Source organism: Trachinotus anak, unplaced genomic scaffold (assembly GCF_046630095.1).
Source record: "Trachinotus anak isolate AG129_WGS33_773 ecotype Australia unplaced genomic scaffold, CSIRO_AGI_Tana_v1 ptg000001l, whole genome shotgun sequence".
Taxonomy (NCBI): domain Eukaryota; kingdom Metazoa; phylum Chordata; class Actinopteri; order Carangiformes; family Carangidae; genus Trachinotus; species Trachinotus anak.
Window position 1 is genome coordinate 6836476 of NW_027273852.1, and position 20226 is coordinate 6856701.

The 20226-nt window shown below is 39.9% G+C and overlaps 1 protein-coding gene across 1 annotated transcript; it reads left to right on the forward strand.

Annotated features, from left to right (window-relative positions):
- Positions 1-83: 83 nt before the first annotated feature.
- sacs2 (sacsin molecular chaperone 2) lies at positions 84-20055 on the forward strand. The gene is made up of 8 exons (XM_071463501.1): positions 84-396; positions 1648-1693; positions 2321-2408; positions 3190-3301; positions 4325-4471; positions 4585-6016; positions 7655-7743; positions 7874-20055. Exons 1-8 carry the CDS (start codon positions 324-326, stop codon positions 18817-18819), a joined length of 12933 nt encoding a protein of 4310 aa, XP_071319602.1. The 5' UTR covers positions 84-323; the 3' UTR covers positions 18820-20055.
- Positions 20056-20226: the final 171 nt, after the last annotated feature.

Consider the following 20226-nt stretch of genomic DNA (forward strand, 5'->3'; position numbering starts at 1 on the left):
CGAGTGGCGGAATAACTGTCTGACATGTTGTGAATAATCTCTGACTGAAGTGTTTTGTTGCACATTTTCTGTCGTTGCGCAGACACTTATCCCCGGAAATGAACCTCGTGTCATTTTCGATCAGTTTCGTTTCATCGGGGTATCGGGAGGAAATGACCCGCAGAGAAGAGACTGCGCGTTTGTTGCCCCTTAAAGTTTCGTTTCGCACGAAATGTCACTTAGTCCTAGTGGGAAACGAAAGACACGAAGCAAGGATGTGGCTCAAACTACGTGTAGTGTTGGGGTTGGACATTTCCAGCCCTCATATATAAACAGCAGAACCGATGTACCATCATCGCTTTGCTTGGACTTCACAACAGCATAACTTGTGCGGCCCTTTGGACCAACATGACTCAGGTACTACAGTGTTTTTACCTCTGCAAAGTTAAGCTGCACTTTAGTTAGGCCATTAGGGGGAATGTTTGAAGAATATTATGGAAATATTGTGGAAAAAAATATAATATAAAATATAATATAAAATAATAATAATATAATATCGTTTATAATAATTATTATTATATAATATAATACTGAGAAATGAGGAAATTCATTCATTTGGAACATTTTCATTTGAATTGAATTGAATTGCTCGAATCTCAGGTTTGTATTAATTCTTCTACTGTCTTCTTCATCTCTGTATTTATGAATTGTTGCACTTATTCGTTTGCGTATTTGGGCATATCCCTGCATCTGTTTTGTCTTATCTTGTTAAACAATGCAGTTTCCACCAGGGATGCGTTACAAACATTTTCCTAAACCAGTTACTCCGCTATAATGCTGCTGTCGCGACACTGCGCTGGACAGACAATCAGTATGAGCCTTAGGAGAAGCAGCCAAATCAAAATTCACAGTATGGCCAGATGTGGAACATCTGAGTGAAGCCTAAATTAAGAAAATGGTGCAGTAGATGATTGCTCTGACTATATGACTCCCGCAGCTGCTTGCATGCCAGGCTGGAGTATTGTGTATAAAAAGCGCGCTTTCATTCACCAGGTGAAACACACAACTGAAAACTGTGCAACATCGATTTTAGCCTTTCAGACCGGAAAAGCCAAAGCTGCTGATGCAAGTTTTGAAGAGTCCACAGGCCCGTGAAAACAGCAGTTGGCAGTTTCCTCCACAATACTGTAGTGTGACTCATCACAAATCATCTAGATATGAAACCAGACAGACCCGTTTCAGGTTTTCTAGCTTTTCCAGAAAGCACCATGAACCTGCTCTGTCATTTTGAATCATATGCTCATATGATAAACAGTAATGCCTGATAATGATTTTTTTTTTTAGATTTTCTAGGTTTTTAAAGCTGTTAGGGACCAAATAGTCAAAGGACAGGCAGGCACAGGTTTACTTACTAAGTTTACTAACAAAGAATGTGGTAATGATGTGGGAGAGTGTGTGAAACTATAACTATTGGGTTTTTTAAAATGTGTGGCTGTGGATAAACAAAGCATTAAATCAAATATTCAATAGTACTGAGGTGTTTCATATAAATAAAGTGTCCTGTTTGAAGTGCTCAGGCCTTACAGCTTTGTGTTACCTCACAATCACTGCCAGGGTTTGAGTCCAGTGTGGTGGTGCATTTGTCACAATGCTCTGATTCTCTTACAGCATCCAACCCAGGAAGGATGAGTCTGAAGACGAAGAAAAAAGCTCGGTGAGTTCTGCCTGTTTTTTCATTCGTGTAGTGACCCCTTATTGTGAGAGGTGCGCCACCTCTTGTTCTTTAGGAATGAATGAAGGAACATGCTGTTTTGACCAGAGTAGAATGAATGAAGCAATATCCGAGTAACAAACACTGATTTCTACAGAAACTAATGAAATCCTGTTGTCCTCAGCCACAGGACCGCCAAGACTGTCTATTGCCTAGATATACATAGCTCTGTAAACTCTTGCTGGTTGGTGTAGCAGATAGATCTAACGTATGTCACCTGAATAAGTACGGACTCTTGCTGCAAGACGTTGTTAAATCTTACACTTTGCAAACACACCCTTATATACTTACTGATCACCACAGTAGCCTTAAATCATCATAATTCATACAGGAAACTAGCATAGTATTGCATTTTAATCTGTTATTTTAAGTTAAATTATTAGTATAACTAAGAAGTCAATTTTACTGAGCAACCCATTCTCCTCTGGCCAACAAGGAAACAAAAGCTATCTTCTGATTTCAAGTAAGGCACTTCAAGAAGCCAAATGTACAGTATGCTGAGGTGCTTGAGGAGGACTCACCCTGTGTTGATTTAAATTTGAACTCTTTTAATCCTGCTGCTCTGTTTAGAACGTCCTTCGGGCAAACAGCACCACCCTTCATTGACTACCTGAAAGATATTCTACGTCGATATCCAGATGGTGGACAAATTTTGAAGGTTGGTACAGTGCTCATTTGTCAAATACTGGTTATAATATATCATTTTTAACCTATTTTCTAATTGACACATAACCCACTCAGAGCATTATTCTTTAGATCTTGCTCATAGACACCTGGATTTTGGAGGTTTATTTCTTTTGGCAGGGCCACTTACAGTAGCATGTTGATTCTGCTTAAATTTATTTTAAATCCTAAAAACAGGTGAATTTATTTGATCTACAGACATTTCGAATAAAAATTATGAAAAAAAAAAAAATCAAATTGTTTGTCCTGTCAGTAGAACAGCTAAGGAGCTGTTACATTTAGAGCATATTGATCAGATCAGTTTTGAAGTGACATAAAGCTTGACTGGGCTCCCACCTAGAGGGCATAGATGATCCCTGTTAAACAACAAAAACAAACAAATTAAAATTGTGTTTGTTTAGTAGTGCTACTAAACCCAGCTACTACTCAGTTGGATAACTCACAGTCATCACTGATCATCAGTAGCTGATTTACAGCTCTGCATGCCCACACAGGAGTTTTAATTACTCTGGTTGATTAGACTCTTAGCCTAGTGCATGTTGGGTGGGGATGTGCTACTTTCTACTGTGTCACCAAACTCTATGTACTAATAACAATGATAGAGTGGTGAACCAAGCAGGGGCTTTAACTCTACTGATTCATGTAGCCCATGTTTTGAGCTCGCCACAGTGGCAGTAGTGCAGAGGAACGTGGGAATCCTTGTGAGTTCTAGCTTTGGTTTTCTAAGCTCTGTTCATGGTTTTATTTGTCAACAGGAGCTGATTCAAAATGCTGATGACGCTCGTGCCACAGAAGTGGTTTTCATCCATGATGAGAGAAGCTATGGGACTGAGAGCCTTTGGACTGATGACCTGGCAAAATACCAAGGTATGTAGTGTGCTCAGAGAATAGCATTGTTCACAATGTATTATTCAACAAAAATACAATATATATCAAAAAAGATAAAAAGAGCAAATAGGTGCTAGCCCGATAACACAGTACTTCCAGTACTTCGTGGTTAGGTGCTCGAGAGTCAGCCCTGCTCCCTACTTTTTGGAGATTCTATGTTCTGCTTGTTTTTATTTGTGATTGTTGGGGAAATCTTAAAAAAGATAAAGACTCGGGCCTGTCTTTGTGTTTTTTATTCAACACAGCATTTGCAAATGGGCTAAACGCTTACACAGAGATCAAAAGTCCCCTCAAAACAAGAGCCTTGAAGCGAGAATAATCTCATATACTGTAGCAAACAAGAATGTGAGAGTACCTGCCCCAGGCTGGCACTTGGTGATTTCAGGGCTGCACAAGCAGGTAGCTGGGAGTTCTCACGAGTTTAACCCCGATGTGCGAGGAATGAATGCAGATACTATCTATTTCTTTACCACAGTCAAGGCCAGTTCAGCTCTAGCTTGGACAGTTTATCCACTACAAAGAGATAGAAATGAGGTTACATGATAGCACACATATGATGGAAAAATAAAATTTACCATCACAATAAGAAAACAGGTTACAATCAAACTGAAATTTTCCTCTACAGTGATCTTGAAAATAACAGGCCGTTTTCTGGGGATGCGACACAAACTTGGTTCTCATGATCACTTGATAAGATTGCATTGTCAAGCCTAAGTTTCTGCAATATACTTTATGTTGCTGTATACATTTACAGTAGACCATGGTAACAATATTAGACCCCAGTATTAATATGATGTTACTAGAAGTGCACTCATTTTAGTCAAAAGTTTATAATACTGAAAACCTCTGGCAGAAATTTATTTATGTCTGCTGATTATATGTTTACAACCTCAGCCTATTCAGCATTTTTACCTCACTCAGTTTATGATAGGACGGACTTCAAAATAAGCAGTTATAGAAACTGGAGAGAAGTAATTACCTTTTCTTTTTTTTTTGGCACAGGTCCTGCTCTCTATGCCTGCAACAATGCTGCATTTACTGATGAAGACTGGAAAGGAATTCAGATGGCAGGGAGGAGTGTCAAACGCAATGACCCAAACAGAGTCGGGAGGTTTGGAATCGGCTTCAACTCTGTTTACCACACAACAGGTGAAACTATATACAACTACCACACATACTCCGGATAGTCTATTTAAGTATTTGTCTTTAGAGAACATACGTAGTAAATTGACGGCATAATATCTATCTAACTTTATTCACAGATGTGCCAAGCATATTCAGTGCAGGTCACCTTGGCTCGTTGGACCCTCAAGAACAAATATTTGGAGAAAGAAATGCAGGCTATCTGTGGTCTCTGGCTGATGCAGAACACCAAGAAGCTCTGATGACCATGCATGATCAGTTCCAACCCTTCCGAGATATAGTTTCACTTGTAAGCAAACAAGAATGGTCAAAAGTTGTCATGGAGGATCAGAAATTTGAGGGGACAATTTTCAGATTCCCTTTGCGCAATGAGGCATCAGAAATTTCGGATAATCTTTATGACGCTGATAAGGTGGTTGAGCTGTTTGATAGCTTCATTGCAGATGCAGACTTAAGCCTCCTGTTCCTCAAAAATGTGACCTCTGTGTCATTGATACATATTGATGTACATGGCACTGTTAACCCCAGACTTAATGTGAAATCGTCAGTCCCCACAGATGTCATTTTGAGGACAGAGGACAAGTCAATCATTGAGGGTTTGACAAGGTTCAAAGTGATATCCCTCGACTCAGACAGCCGCAAAGAAACAAAGTGGCTTGTGACAACATGCACCATGAAAGAAGGCAATGTAGAAAATCTTGATTCACTTGCAGAAAAGTTGAGCTTTTTTCCTCAAGTTGACTTGGCATTCCCTTGTGGTGAGAAGAGAGGCTGTAGTGAGAGTAGACTGAGCTGCTTTCTCCCCCTCCCAAACAATGAATCCAACAAGACAGGACTCCCAGTTTATGTCAACGCATGCTTTGGTCTCACAGACAACAGAAGACACATCAAGTGGCAAGAGGAAGACCAGAAACATGATGAGCATGCTGTGTGGAATGAACTGCTGATGAAGGAGGTACTCCCACAGGCATATCTCATGATCATTCAAGATGCCATCAAACTTGCAAAACAGTCTATTCTCCCTGTCGCTTCTGTGTACGATCTGTGGCCAGATTTTGCCCAGGTACAGCACAAAGACAAATGGCACGCCGTTGCTCTGGATGTTCTTCATCACTTATTCACACAGAACGTGGCTGTCCTCTCTCTTGCCAAAGATGAAAGACAGTTTATCACTCCATCAGAAGCCGTGTTCCCCTGTAATGGTCCAACAAGCCCTGACATACTGGCTGCCATTAAAAGGACTTTGGTTTCCTGTGGAGAAAATCTCGTCACATTACCAAGTAGTGTTGCAAGAGCTATAAATGAGGCCTATCCACACCTCACTGCCCTTAAACATGTGACTCCAACTTTCCTAAGGGACATTCTCCGCAGGATCGGTGTGCATAACATCTCTAAAGATGACAGACTTTATCTTTTAGAGTACATTTTGAGTGATGGAAAATACGGAGAACTGAAGGGTCTTCAGCTGCTTCCACTCGAAGATGGCTCTTTCAGATCTTTCACTGACAGAGAGGAGGACACTGCTTTAATTGACAGCAATGAATTTCCAAGGTAGGACTTTAATTGGCTTTTCTCTCTCTCTGTCTCTCTCTCGCTCTCTCTCGCTCTCTCTAATATGTGTGTGTGTGTGTGTGTGTGTGTGTGTGTGTGTGTGTGTGTGTGTGTGTGTGTGTGTGTGTGTTGCTAAAGGTGTGTCTATACTTGGAAATAAAGTCTATGTGTTTGCCAAGGACATTTTGGATCCACAGCAGAAAAAATCTAATTTGTCATCTGGTCCGGTTCCTGTTGTGTTGTACACAAGCAAAACAATCACTATTACCATCACTATTACTATAATCACTTTTGATAAGTGAGCAAAATGTGAACCAAACAACGTGGTCTGTGCGTCAAAGTTCAAAGTCAGTTATAGGCCGTAAGTCACAACCTCAGCTTTAAGTAGATTATGATTGGATGGATAGTGCTGATTTATTTGACATGGCAGTTTTTGTTTTTTTTGTTTGTTTGTTTGTTTGGTATTTTAGCCTGAAATGATCCACAATCGCAGATCTAGAAGATCTTGATTTGAAGAGGGTATTTTGTACTGTTGTCAGTGTTGCAGCTATTTTTGAGTGTGTCATGTAGCTTATGAAGTAAACTGCTACTGTTTGATCAGTTTTGAACTCAACTATCAACCTGAATTTGTTGATTTTTTTTGCCCACTTGGGGGCAGTGTATCTGGCTTTAAAGACATCAATATGTGGTCACCCCCATAAAGTTGTTATGGTGAGCAAGATAGCGAACAGTGTTAGCATTCATTTGGATTCTGGCTATGTTTGGGTCACCCCTAACCTGTGCTCCACTGTATTCACAAGATTGTAATGTCCTAATTTTTCTGTCTGTCATTAGCTGGTTGTCAGGTAGCATACAATAGGTTTAACAGAGATTTTCTTTTTGCAGAGAAGAACTACCTACAGGTGTGATTGTTTCTGTGTCCACACCCAGTCTCAAATGCTTTGATTATACATTCACGGCACCTTTCATTTATCATTAACCTTTAGATAGAAACGCCACAGAGCTGACTTATATTTTTCTTTTTCTTTTTTTTAATCTCCATGTTCTACTTCGAATTTACTCTTAGCAGTCTATATTAAATTTATATTAATGCAGACTATAGTAATAGTATAGAATAGTATGTATTTATAAGTTATAATTATATACTAAACTTAAAACAATTTAAAACAATTTATTTATTTTATTTTATTTAATCTTTATTTAATCAGGCAGTCTTATTGAGATTAAATCTCTTTTTCAAGAGAGACCTGAGAACAAGAATGAGATATTATCAACAACAAAGACAAAATAACTACAAAATACAAAAAACAAGAACCAAATAATTAACAAAAACAATTACAATAATCATAAAATACAGCAAATAATAAAGCTTTAAAATCTCCAAGAGAAATGTAAGAATCATATCCCTACTAAGTTGTTATGTTGGCAGAAAATAAGCACTGGTCCACTCACCCTTACTTGCTACTGTATATCGTTTGATGATTTCTATTGTTTTAGTCATTTTTTTCTACTCTCTTCCATTGGATTGAATTGAAGAGTGAAAAAAAGATTTGAGATATCACTTATTGTATGCAAATTATATACAAATAACCTTTTTTTTGGTTACATTAACAATAAACAAACATATCCTCTTAACAGAGCCTTGCTGCCATGCTGCAAACACCTCTTCATCCCAGATGACCTCAGTGAAGCCTGCACTGCCCACCTGAAAGAACTGGCCAGAAAAAGTAGGAATGTCATTTTATGTCATTTTATATCCACAGTGATTTGAAAGTTAATTGCATCTGTCATTTGGATGTTTTCACAGTACATCTACATATATTTATACATACATTTTTCTAAAAATCTATGTTTCAGAGTTATTCAAGGTTATCAACATCGATGCAGACAAGGTGGCTGAATATACAAGGAGGTATTTGCCACAGGACTGGAAGCAGACGAGGGCAGGGCTTGTTACCTGGGACATCAGCAGCAGTCAGCATCCACCTCTAGACTGGCTCCAAGAATTCTGGAAATTTCTCAACACTCACTTCAGAGAGTTAAGTCATTTCACTGGAATACCATTAATACCAGTCAGTCCTCTGTCTGTCAGTCAGGCTGTAACACTAGCACGACTACAGCAGAACACAACCCTCATTTTCCAGAAAAGCAAGCAGATCAGCTTACCAGATCAAATAGCTCAGTTGGTGAACAAAGCTGGTGGCACAGTGGTGAGAGGAAACGAGTGGCTCAAGCATGTAGACCTAGAGTCTTATGTGCTGTGCCCGTCTCCGAGGAGCGTGATGAAAGTATTGGTGAATTTGGATTCTCAGCATCTCATTGAAGAACTCAAGATGGCTTCTCACAGAACACGAGAAGAAGTGAAAGATTATCTCTCTCGTCTGGATTCTCTCTCAAAGTGTGAGAAAGATTTGCTCTCAACGTTACCTCTGTTTCAAACCATGAAAGGCTTGTGTGCTGCAGCTCAATCTAAACAGGCTGTGCTTCTAGTTTCTGGTCTAACAGTACCAGCAGAGCTCCCTATGCCTGATTCAGTTGTGCAGTGTGCTACTGAGGTCGATCGCAGACTATTACAGCTGCTCAAAGTCAACCTCTTGCAAACGGCTGAAGCAGCCAATCTCCTTATTGACTGCATTGAGGAGGGGTCTTGCAGCAAAGAAGACACTGAAAAAATTATGACTTGGATTTTACAGCATGGTAATACCCTTTTCTCTCAGAATCAGACCCTGAAACGCAGATGTAAGGACTTGAGTTTCATTGAAGTAAATGGAGAGCTGAAAAAGGCCTCAAGCTTTTTTGATCCAAGAATTCAGGCTTTTACAGTCACTTTTGAGTCACATTTCTTTCCCCCATGTCTATATACTCGCACATCACAGATGCTTGAAAGCCTAACAGAACTTGGATTGCTAAATAAAGAAGCTGATGTATCACCTCAGCATTTGTTGCATGCTGCCACAGTGATTGACAAACTGCAGGTTGACTCTCAAACTGAGGCTCTCAAAAGAGCTCAGGTGCTCTTGAAAATGTTGGATGCTAATAATCTACTGTCAAAGTTTTCTCACGAGCAGCTTCAACGCCTCAGTCTTCTAAAATGGGTCCCATGTGATAAACCTGGTAATGACAAAAAACAATGCAATGACAAATCTCAGGAAAGTTGTTTCTTCTGCCCAGATGAAATAAGACATTCTGTGTTCAAGGATATTGTTGGGCATGTAATGCCTCTGGTGGGAAAGCTCAGTGACAGAGATAGCAACAGACTTGGTCTCAAACGCAGACCCCCGCCCGAAAAAGTGATAGAGAACTTGTCAGTCTTGACATCAAAATCACAGAAAATGGCTGATCCTGACACAGATGTGGATTTCAAAAGGGAGTTGCATAGCATTTACAAACACATGCAAGACCACATCTCTGAATTTGCAACAATGAAGACTAGGGACACATGCTGGCTGTGGTGCCACAACCAATTTGTTTCACCAAAGGATCTGGTTCTTGACTATCCACGTGATCTAGACCTGAGCTCTTACATTGGGAAGGTGCCAAATGAATTTCGGTCATACAAGAAGTTGCTCAGGGATTTTGGTGTGAGAGCATTGCTTTCAGATGAAGAAATTGTTGGCATTCTTTACTCTATCCAAAAAACTACTGAAGGAAGGCAGCAGCCACTTGCAAGTTCCTCTGAGGTAAAAGTGTCAATTGAAATTCTTAACTGGCTATGGAGAGAAAAAAAGACAGTTCAGGATGACATCCCAGTGCCAGTCATAATAGAGGGTGAGCAATATACACTGAAACCACGGTCAACAGCAGTCTTCTGTGACTTAAGCAAAAATGGGTTGAAAGAGCTTAAGTACAGCCAGGAAGAAATTCATGTCATACATGAGGAAATCCCAAAAGCAACAGCGGAATGGTTGAACATTCAGTTTCTCAGTACCTACATCCTCGGTCCAGAGTTAGTGGGAATAGAACAGTGTGGACAATCTGAGCCAATAACAACAAGGATTAAAAACATTCTTAAGGAATATGATGAAGAAAGAGACATCTTCAAAGAGCTCATTCAAAATGCAGAAGATGCTGGGGCAAAGACCTGCAAATTCTTGGTGGATTTCAGAGTACACAAAGATGCCCCTGAAAGTCTGATTGACCCAGACATGGCTCTTTGTCAAGGACCTTGTCTTTGGGCATTTAATGATGAGCAGTTCACAGATGAGGACTGGAAAAATATTGTCAGAGTTGGCTCTGCTTCGAAAGAAAATAAGGTGGAAAAAATTGGGAAGTTTGGACTTGGATTCAATACTGTGTATCATGTGACAGATGTTCCCTCCATCCTTAGTGGCAACAGTCTTCTCATACTTGATCCAAATGTAACTCACCTCAAAAAGCACATCAAACACAAAACAAATCCTGGAATCAAGCTTGACCTCTCTCAGCAGCGACTTTTCCATTGGTTTCCTGGTCAGTTTGGACCATATGAATGCATTTTTGATTGTAATTTTACCAGGCAAATTCCTCCTGAACCTTATCTGGGTACTCTGATCAAACTACCTTTCCGAACTGAAAAAGAGGCTGCCAAGTCAGAAATAAGCAGAAAGGTGTATCACAAACACAGTATCATGACTTTTCAGCAGCACCTTACTAATAATTCACAAACTCACCTGCTTTTTCTGAAGAATGTCAATGCATTATCTCTACAATGTATCCCAGACAATGGATCCACTCCACCAAGAGATGACGAAAAAGACACCATCTTCACTGTCTCCAAAACCACTGAGAGTACAATAAGGAATCCAGATGAAACCATTGTGTCAAAGCAGCATCACGCTGAGAAATTACTCATGAAACTTGATGTAAAATGCAAAGATGTAATTGACTGCAGCACAGTCAGTATTGTCCAAATCACCAGTCAGCAGTCTGGTCTAAATGAAGTCCAGTCATGGCTCCTGTACAACTGCTTTGGAACAAATCAGTCTTTGAAAATGGCCCTTCAAGAAAACAAGCAAGCCAAGTTCTCTTTACCCATTGGGGGGATTGCTGTGCCTTTGCAAAATGATCCAGAAACTGGGAAACTGGCCCCATTACAAACAGATCTTGTTGGACAGGCATTTTGCTTCCTTCCTCTTTCCATTCACACAGGTCTTCCAGTCAATGTAAATGGAACATTTGCTGTGACAAGCAACCGAAAAGGCCTGTGGGAGAGTGGAGTGAAACATGACTGGAACAAAGCTCTTCTTCAGGATCCTGTAGTGACAGCATATGTTACTACACTCTTGGCACTAACGAAAATGTCTGAAAACAAGCAAATGGAAACTTACTGTTATCACAGCTTTTGGCCCGACAGAGTGAAGGTGAGTGAAACTTTCAAGCCTTTGGTAGATGCGTTTTACTCTGTCATAGCCCAGCACCCCATTGGCCCAGAGCTCTTTAGTGATGGAGAACACTGGTGCTCAATGAACAGTGCCATATTTCTACACGAGAGCATTGAAAATGATAAAGACATCAGTGCCCTTGCAGTGCAGGTGTGCAAGAAATATGTACAACCACCCAACTATGTTGTTCCTCTTCCACTGTGGCTGAGAAATAGCTTCAAACAGGCGGGCCTAGAAAATGTTTTACAGAACAGAACATGGAACTGGGAGAAGTTTTACCAAGAAGTAGTGTTTAAGAACCTTGATACAATGGACTCTGTGAGTAGAGATACTCTTGTGTTGCATGCGATTGACCTTCATATCAAAGAAATTGACAATCTACTGGTCCACTATCCATGTATCCCCACAACAGGTGGACAGCTCCAGTGTATCAAGAAACTTGTGAATCCATCAGGGAAAGTGGCCTGTCTTTTTCAAGCAGAGGAGGGGCGCTTGCTTGGTGGTACCCAATATGACTTTTGCTCCCCCAAAAGGATTCAGCGCTTGTTGGAACTTGGAATGGCAAGCGATCATCTCCCAATGGAAGACATTACAGAGAAAGCAGGCACAATCACCAAAACCTGGAGCGCTGACAGAAAGAAAGCATATGGGCAGTTGAAATGCCTTCTTGAACTTATGAAAGAACACATGCATGATGAAGTCTCTCTCCACTGGGAAACACTGAGGATGACTGAATTTCTCCCAGCACATTCACCTGGTGATACAAAAATGGAAAGAAATCTAACACTTAGACGGCCCACTGATGTTTTCAATGGCACGTGCTTCCTTCTCGTTAACATGACACAACCTGTGCTGGATCTGAATCTGAAAATACACAACAATGATCCAGTCCTACAAATGTTGGGAGTTCAGGACAGCCCAAGCCAGGAGACAGTGCTTCAACAGCTGCAAGAGGCATCTAAGCAATCTCAATCGATTGACAGAGGCATGCTTTACAAAATAGCACATGAATGCTATCGCTTTCTGGATCAGGAGCTCAGACATTCTGGGCATTCTGCTTTCATATCACAGAGGGCAAATTCATTCCCATTCATCCTCATTGGCAGTACATTTGTAAATGTGGCCTGTGTGGCTGAAAATGAGCAATTTGAAGCAAAACCTCACCTTCATCTACTTCCACTTGCCTTCGCAGATTTCAGGAAGCTCTGGGAAAGTGTAGGTGTTGAAAAAAATTTTACAATCAGTCAGTTTCTAACTGTGCTCCAGGACTTGCATCATCGACATGGAAACAAGCCGCTACCAAAGAGTGATCTGTCAATGTGCCTCATGATTTTAGACAAAGGGATATATGAGACAAAAGAGAAAATAGATGACTGCCTGATACCCAATCAAGATGGTGTTTTACAACCTGCAAGTGAGCTGTTTTACAACGACAGCCCATGGATGCCAGTGGCTTCAGGTGTCACATTATGCCATGAGAATATAGCACGTGTTGTGGCTCGCCACTTTGGAATCAAGACAACCAGGCATCATACTCTGCAAAACCACATTGCTGAGAACATTCCATTTTCTTTTCAGTTTGAACAGCAGGAGGAGCTAACAGTTCGAATTAAAAACATAATTTCAGCCTATCCATCAAAGAAGGATATCCTTAAAGAGTTGATCCAAAATGCTGATGATGCAGAGGCATCAGAAATACACTTTGTTTGGGACAAACGACGGCATGGCACACAAAAAACTTTTGGGAAGAGATGGAACCATCTTCAGGGTCCAGCACTGTGTGTCTTCAACAACAAGGTGTTTTCTGATGCTGACCTGACTGGCATTCAACAGCTGGGAGAAGGCGGAAAGCACAACACTCCAGGGAAGACAGGAAAATATGGAGTTGGATTCAACTCTGTTTACCATTTGACTGACTGCCCCTCAATCCTCACTGGAGATGAGTTACTGTGCATATCTGATCCCAATCAAAAATATCTCGAAAGTCATTCAGACAAACCACTATCTGGCATTGGCTACAAACTAGCTGACACTTTCAAGAACATGTACATGGATGTCTACAAATCCTTTCTTCCAGAAAATTTTTCTCTTAAAGATGGCACCATGTTCAGATTACCTCTGAGGATAGGTACCATGGCAAACGGCTCTAAAATATCACAACAGGGAGTCACTGATCATGACATGAGAGAACTGTGCTCTGCCCTCTCTGAAGATCCTGAAGGACTAATTCTGTTTCTGAAAAACATCTGCAAAATAAAAGTCCATGAAATCAATGAACATTCAGGAGAACTCAAAACCATCTTTGTGGTTGAAAAAAGTGTACCACAGACAAGCAAAGAACAAAAAGATGCCTTTGTAAAACTTCAGCAAAATGCATTACAATCTGACAAACCAGTAACACCACACAGTGCCATTTATGGAACTGTGATTTCAACCTCAGATAAAAGACAAAGTAAATGGATCATTGCAGAACAGTTTGGCTCACTCAAAAACAGTGGTGGAAGAGAAAAAATGATACCAGACAAACTTCCCCAAGCAGCAATAGCAGCTCGTGTGAACTCAAAGAGCTGTTCGGATTTTTGTGGAGAAGCCTTTTGTTCACTTCCTTTGCCAGGGAGAACTGGACTTCCAGTGCATATCAATGCAAACTTTGAGGTAGATTCTTCCAGGAGAAGTCTTTGGAAAGAAGATGGGCAAAGTCTGAAAACAAAGTGGAATGAATCATTAAAACAGAGTGTCATTGCTCCGCTGTATGCAGATCTCCTTCATTACATCAGCCGTAACATTACAGAAAAGAAAGTCTCTCTGTCATGTATTGAGTCATGCTTCAGTAACTCATACTTGTGTTTTTGGCCAAATGTGTCTGAAGTTGTTGATCAGGGTTGGCATGAAATGATACATGAGGTATACAGATCAATCAAAGAAAGAGGCCTTAATGTGATTCCAGTGATGAGGAGCTCAACACGTATAACTGCTGGCCATAAATTTACAGAATACTCTTTTGACTGGTGTGACATCAGAGAAACAGAATCAACGAAGGCTCCTTACCTGACACATTCAGACTACTGTGACATTAATCCCATTTTGGAAGATCTTGGAATGAAATTGGTTCCTTTTTCCATTCAAATGAAAAAAATTTGGAAAAGTTTCAAATCAGCTGGAGTTGAACTGAAAGATGTGAATCCTTCAACTGTGCAGACTTTCCTGAGAGAAAAACCTCTCAATGACCCAAACCAAACAGATGGGGAGTTACCTCTGCCCATTACTGCCACTCTGATCAGAGATGAGAAAAGATGTTCAAAGCTCTTGAGTTTCTGCTTAAAAGATTTCTTCATGAAAAAGGTGACGAAGGACAATTCCACTGCACTTAATGGGCTTCCACTTCTTCTCACAAGAGATAAAGTTTTGAGAGTGTTTAACTCCGCATCTCCCAAGTGGATATCAGGATATGAGAGTCTGTTCTCTGGCTATGATGACCAATTTGCAGATTTTCAGACCAACAGAGAACATATGCAGATTCTACAAACTTTTAACCTTGTCAAAAATCTGACCGTTCCCTGTGCAGTGACGTATCTGAAGCCGTTAATTCAGGATCATCTTCAGAGCTGTGAAGTTGATCAACACACTGGTCTTCCTGTCCCGAACAAGACAATGTTGAAGTGGTTGGATTCACTTTGGAGATTCTTAAGAAGTCAAATTAAACCTGCAACATCCAGTGATGATAAACAAAGTCTGACATTAAGTGATGTAAAGCAACTCTTCAGTGACTGCTACATTTTACCTGTTTTGTGTCAAAGGTTAAAAAACAAGCAGTTCCTGCAAACAATGAAAGACATGCCAAGCGTGATTAAGTTTGCTTCAGAAAGGGACATATCAAGCATCCTCTTCAAACTTGGTTTTATGAAGCTTGACACTAAATTCTTCTCTGAGATACATGTAGATCGACTGACAAGTTCACTTTTGTACCCTGAACTTATGGATGTGAATGATAAAACTTCTGTGTTGGGCCGGGTTTATGACATTAACCACTCAGAGTTTTCCCAGCTTTCCACTGATGAGATGAATGAGCTTCAGACCTTCTTGCAGTCTGGAGTATTGAAGGCCAAAGACAAGCAAGACTATCAGAGAAAGCTGAAGTCCTTACCATTATTTGAAACCATACATGGTGAAAGAGTGAGGATTGATGGACCTGAAGAGGTATTCATCCTCAACAGCAAATATTCAAGGACATTTCCAGATTTGTTCACCCTGCCCAAGAGCAACAGCACTTTTCTCAAAAACACTCTTGAGAACAACAGTCTGTCTCAAACGCTGAACATCCAAATTCTGACTGATTTGGAGTATTTCATGAGGTTCATTCTGCCTGTTGTACACAGTCTCACAGAAAGTCAGATACTTCACTGCTTCAAGCTCTTACTGTCACTCCAACATCATGACAATTATTCTCAGTATAGAGACCAAATCATCTCCTCAATGAAGACAGTGAAATTGATTCGCAGTTCTAAAGGCAGATTGGAGACGGCATCATACTACTTTGATGAGAGTGTCAAGCTGTACAAGAAAATGTTGCCTGAAGAGAGGTTTGTGCCTGAGAGATTTTGGGCTGAGTTTCATGCAGGAAATCTATTAATAACAAACCAACCAAAATCGCTGCTCAGAGAACTTGGAATGAAACATGATGTGTCAAAAGATGAAATAATAAATTTTGCATACCAGTTAGAATCAGAGGCAAAAGGAAATGGTCATCTTCAAGAGCTGAAAGAGAAATCAACGTTACTCTTCAATACAGCTTTGACTAAAGCCAGTAATCACCAAACATTGCTGAAGAGCATAGCTGACATCAAGTTCATTTTTCCTGTGCCAATTCGAAAAGACCTGTGCAACTATCACCAACCATTTGCCTCTGAGAGAACTGCTGTTAAAATCAGAGGCTCTTTGATGGACATCAGTCGTGAGCCTCAAGACTTGATTTGGTCTTCAATGCCAATTATACATGTACCAATTTATCTGACACCAAATCTCCTAAAAATGATGAAAGACGCAGGTGCTTATGAACAACCACCTACTGAGTATGTAACCAGCAACATGAGGAACATTTGTCAGTCGCCCTGTAAAACTGCCAAATTGATTGAAACGCGTGCTAATGTGTTTCGACCTTCCTATGACTACCTGCAAAGAAATGGGTTTGAAGAACAGTCACTGGCTGGTCTTCCAATTGTGTTGGTTGAAAAGGACAAAGAACTTGTGAGGACTGATGATACGTCTCTTACACTCCCCCACGACCAAGAGTTCAGACCATATTTGTATCAAATTCCTCAGCTTGATGTTGTTTTCACACCATTCTTCAAGAAAATTGGTGTAAAGGAGAAGCCTACTGCAGAACAGTATTGTAATGTTCTTTCAGCAGTTTATGCTGATTCTTGTGATAAACCACAACTAAACCCAAACCAAATGAAAACTGTGAAGCGCACTGTTCAGCAGTTGTTTCAGTTAATCAAAGCAAAAGGAAATCAGTCCCTTCTTGATGATGTAAAGACTTTGCATCTTCCTGCTGTAGATGGTAAATTATACCCTTCATGCACACTGTACTACAATGACACAGTGTGTGAGACCAAAAGATTAGAAGAAGCACTGAAGAATAAGTACCTGTTGCTTGAGAAACTCAGTGAATGTCATTTGGGCGATGACATATATGAGCATCACAGACTGGTCAAATTGCTGCCTCTGAAACTGCAGCCTAAAATGCTGTCTCAGTTCACTGAAGAGAAAGTAGTGGAATTAAATATGGAGCTTTGTGAGCTTAAAACTGACTGTGAATTTAGTGGATGGTTTGATAAACATCTGTCCTCAGTAGCATTCAAACATGGACTAATTTGCCTCATTAGAGGGCAGTCTCAGGGAAAAATAACACAAAAAGATGCTTCTGACATGTGCGAGGAGATTTTTGGCAGAATTGAAATTGTTTGCTGCAAAAGCCTGGAAACAAAACTTTGGCTGGATAAACAGCCACTACACAAAACTGCCGCTGAAACTGATGTTTTTGTCAAACGACATCAACAAGGTTGCACATTTTACTTGAAACACAATGATGACATGGCTCATAAGGTGATAAATGAAGTCAATATGACATTGACAAAGGAGATTAATGCTCTTTTAGGTAACATAATTGCCTCAAGTTACCTACCACTCCTTGGACAACTTATCGTGTGTGACAGTCTGCAAGATGTTCAGAAAGCTCTGGCTAAGAATGGGATACATGACAGTGCTGAAACGGAAAGCGTCCTTTTCAAAGAACCAGCGCCTGGAACAGATGTACCGGAGGAATGGCATGATTCCTTAGACATGAATGTCCTCAATAACTTTGAAGAGGGGGAATATGTTGGCTACAGCACGAACAACAAGTATATTTATGCAGTTATTGTTGAAGAACTGCCTGGGGACTCTGGACAGTATTCACGGAGATACAAAGTAGATATTGGAGAAGATGAGCCAGTTGAAGTCAGTTGTCTTGACCTATATCAGTTTAAACGGGAAAAGAAGCCAAAACCTGAACGGACAACCTTCACATCTCCTGAAGCTTCTTGCATGGAGCTGGAGCCACTAGCAGGAGCTATGCCACATTCTTCCCAATCATCAACTACAAGTTCCTCATCTACGAGATCATCACCTGCCTCTGTTGATGAAGCTAAAAGGGAAATTGACAAATGCTTGGCAGAGATCTGGACTCTTCCAGCAGAGGAGAGGCAAAAAGCCATCAAACGACTGTACCTTAGATGGCATCCTGATAAAAATCCAGACTGCCAGTTTCTCGCAACTGAGGCATTCAAATACTTGCAGAATCGAATTGATGAGCTCAGCAAAGGCAAGGGCAAGGGCAACACTGCAGGCTCGTCCTGTCCGAGGGGAAACTCAAACTTCAGGGATTTCTACCAGCAATGGAATCAGGAGGCCAAGCATCACAGAAGCAGTCGAGAGAGATTCTCTAGAGGCTCCCATTCCTACAACTTTTGGACCCATAATGGAAATGTTCCAAGGCCGAACAAAGAGGAAGCCCAGCGGTGGTGCAGACAGGCTCGCTGTGATCTTAATGCAGCTTACAAAGACACTGGTGGGGGGAGCACAGAATGGTGTCTGTTTAAAGTCCATCAAGCAGTGGAAAAGTCTCTCACAGCTGCAGAGTACAAAAGACACGGTCAACCTTCCGGCAGCAGCTCCATTTCAGCCCTTGCTGCAAAAGTTTCCTGCTACAACCTTCAGTTGAGAGTTCTGCCTCAAATTGTGCAAAATCTGAAGCCACTTGGAGTCGACGCCAAAAAGACTCAGTATCCCAACTGCCACCCATATCCCCACATTCCAAATGAACAGTTCAGGTCAGAGAACGAAATGCAAGCACTGAACAAGGCATCTGAGCTTCTCACTATAGTAGAGGCATATGTGAATTAGGGATTCAACAGACATGTCACGCTGGCAAAGTCAATTTAAGATTTTCTTTTTATGTTTAAAAAAAAACAGTTTGCCATGCGGATGTTGAAACATTACTATAAACAAAACAACTGTATCATTTAAGGACAAATGTAAGCATGATATGATTATGTGACTATGTTATGAAAATTCAAAAATGAAACTTGCAAGTTTGTTTTAATATATGACTCATCAATATAATCGCTCTTAAAATTTGTTATGGTTTATCGTGATTTATAACTACTCTCTGAGGATCAATATATTCATTGTACAACTTTGTTACGTAAATGCAAATATCAATTATTAATTATTAAATATCAAATAATTTTAACATTCATAAGTACTCACTGGGGACCAATATTATGTGTATGGAAGTGCAAATATTGTTTTTTTTCTTTCTTTCTTTCAATATAATCACTGTATGACTTTTGTTATGGTTTGTTATGATATAAAACAGCTCTCTGGGGATCAATATATTAAGTGTATGACTTGGTTATGAAAATGTGAGTATCAGTGATTTTTTAAAACAATTTTAACATTTATGACTACTCACTGAGGACCCATGATATCATGATACAACTTTATTTTCTATTTGCATTTATAAGCACTTAATGAGGAGCCATATTATGTGTATGGAAGTGCAAAATAATGTGTTTTTTTTTCTTTTTTTTTCAATATCATAAACATTTATGACTACTGAGTTAGGATCAATATAATCAGTGTATGAAAATAAAAATGTCAAAGATTTTTTAAGCAGTTTTGTAAACATTTATAACTACTCACTGAGGACAAATGTTATTATTGTATAACTGTTATGAAAGTGCAACTCGTTTTTTTTTTAAATGCTGTAAACATTTATGAGAGAAAGACCCATATAATCACTGTATGTTTATGAACATGCAAATTTGAAAGACTTTAATGTTAAATTTGCATTATTACTTCTCTTCTGTTAAAGATGTATTACCATTTACCTTTTGAAATAAAAAAATGTGAAAATAATGAAGTTCAATAAAGGATGAAACAGCAATTCCTGCTTGATGTTTTTAGATACCACAGTAAAATTTGGCCAGTGGTAGACACTGTTTTACTGTAACTTTGGTATTAGTACTTCCTCTGTCCTTTTTTTTTTTTTTACACTGGGTTGCAACCCACCTGTTGTTTTAGGGAAATTTCTGCAATGTTAAGCACTGTTGTTAATAAACGATTATATTAAATTTATAGAGTGCAGAGTAACAGAGTCATATGTCAGCTGTAAAAGTTGTTTCAATGTTGCATTACATTAATTTAAAACCACAAACAAATGCCAGCATCATACCTGGCCAGTTATTCTGCCACCTGCTGGCCAATCAGAATCAAGAATTTTGTGACCTTCATTGAGGGTAAGTAATT

Coding starts and splice junctions, on each gene's coding strand:
- sacs2 (XM_071463501.1), top strand. CDS start 324: ATGTACCATCATCGCTTTGCTTGGACTTCACAACAGCATAACTTGTGC. Junction 2,409..3,189: donor ATGGTGGACAAATTTTGAAG/GTTGGTACAGTG, acceptor ATTTGTCAACAG/GAGCTGATTCAAAATGCTGA. Junction 7,744..7,873: donor GAAAGAACTGGCCAGAAAAA/GTAGGAATGTCA, acceptor TCTATGTTTCAG/AGTTATTCAAGGTTATCAAC.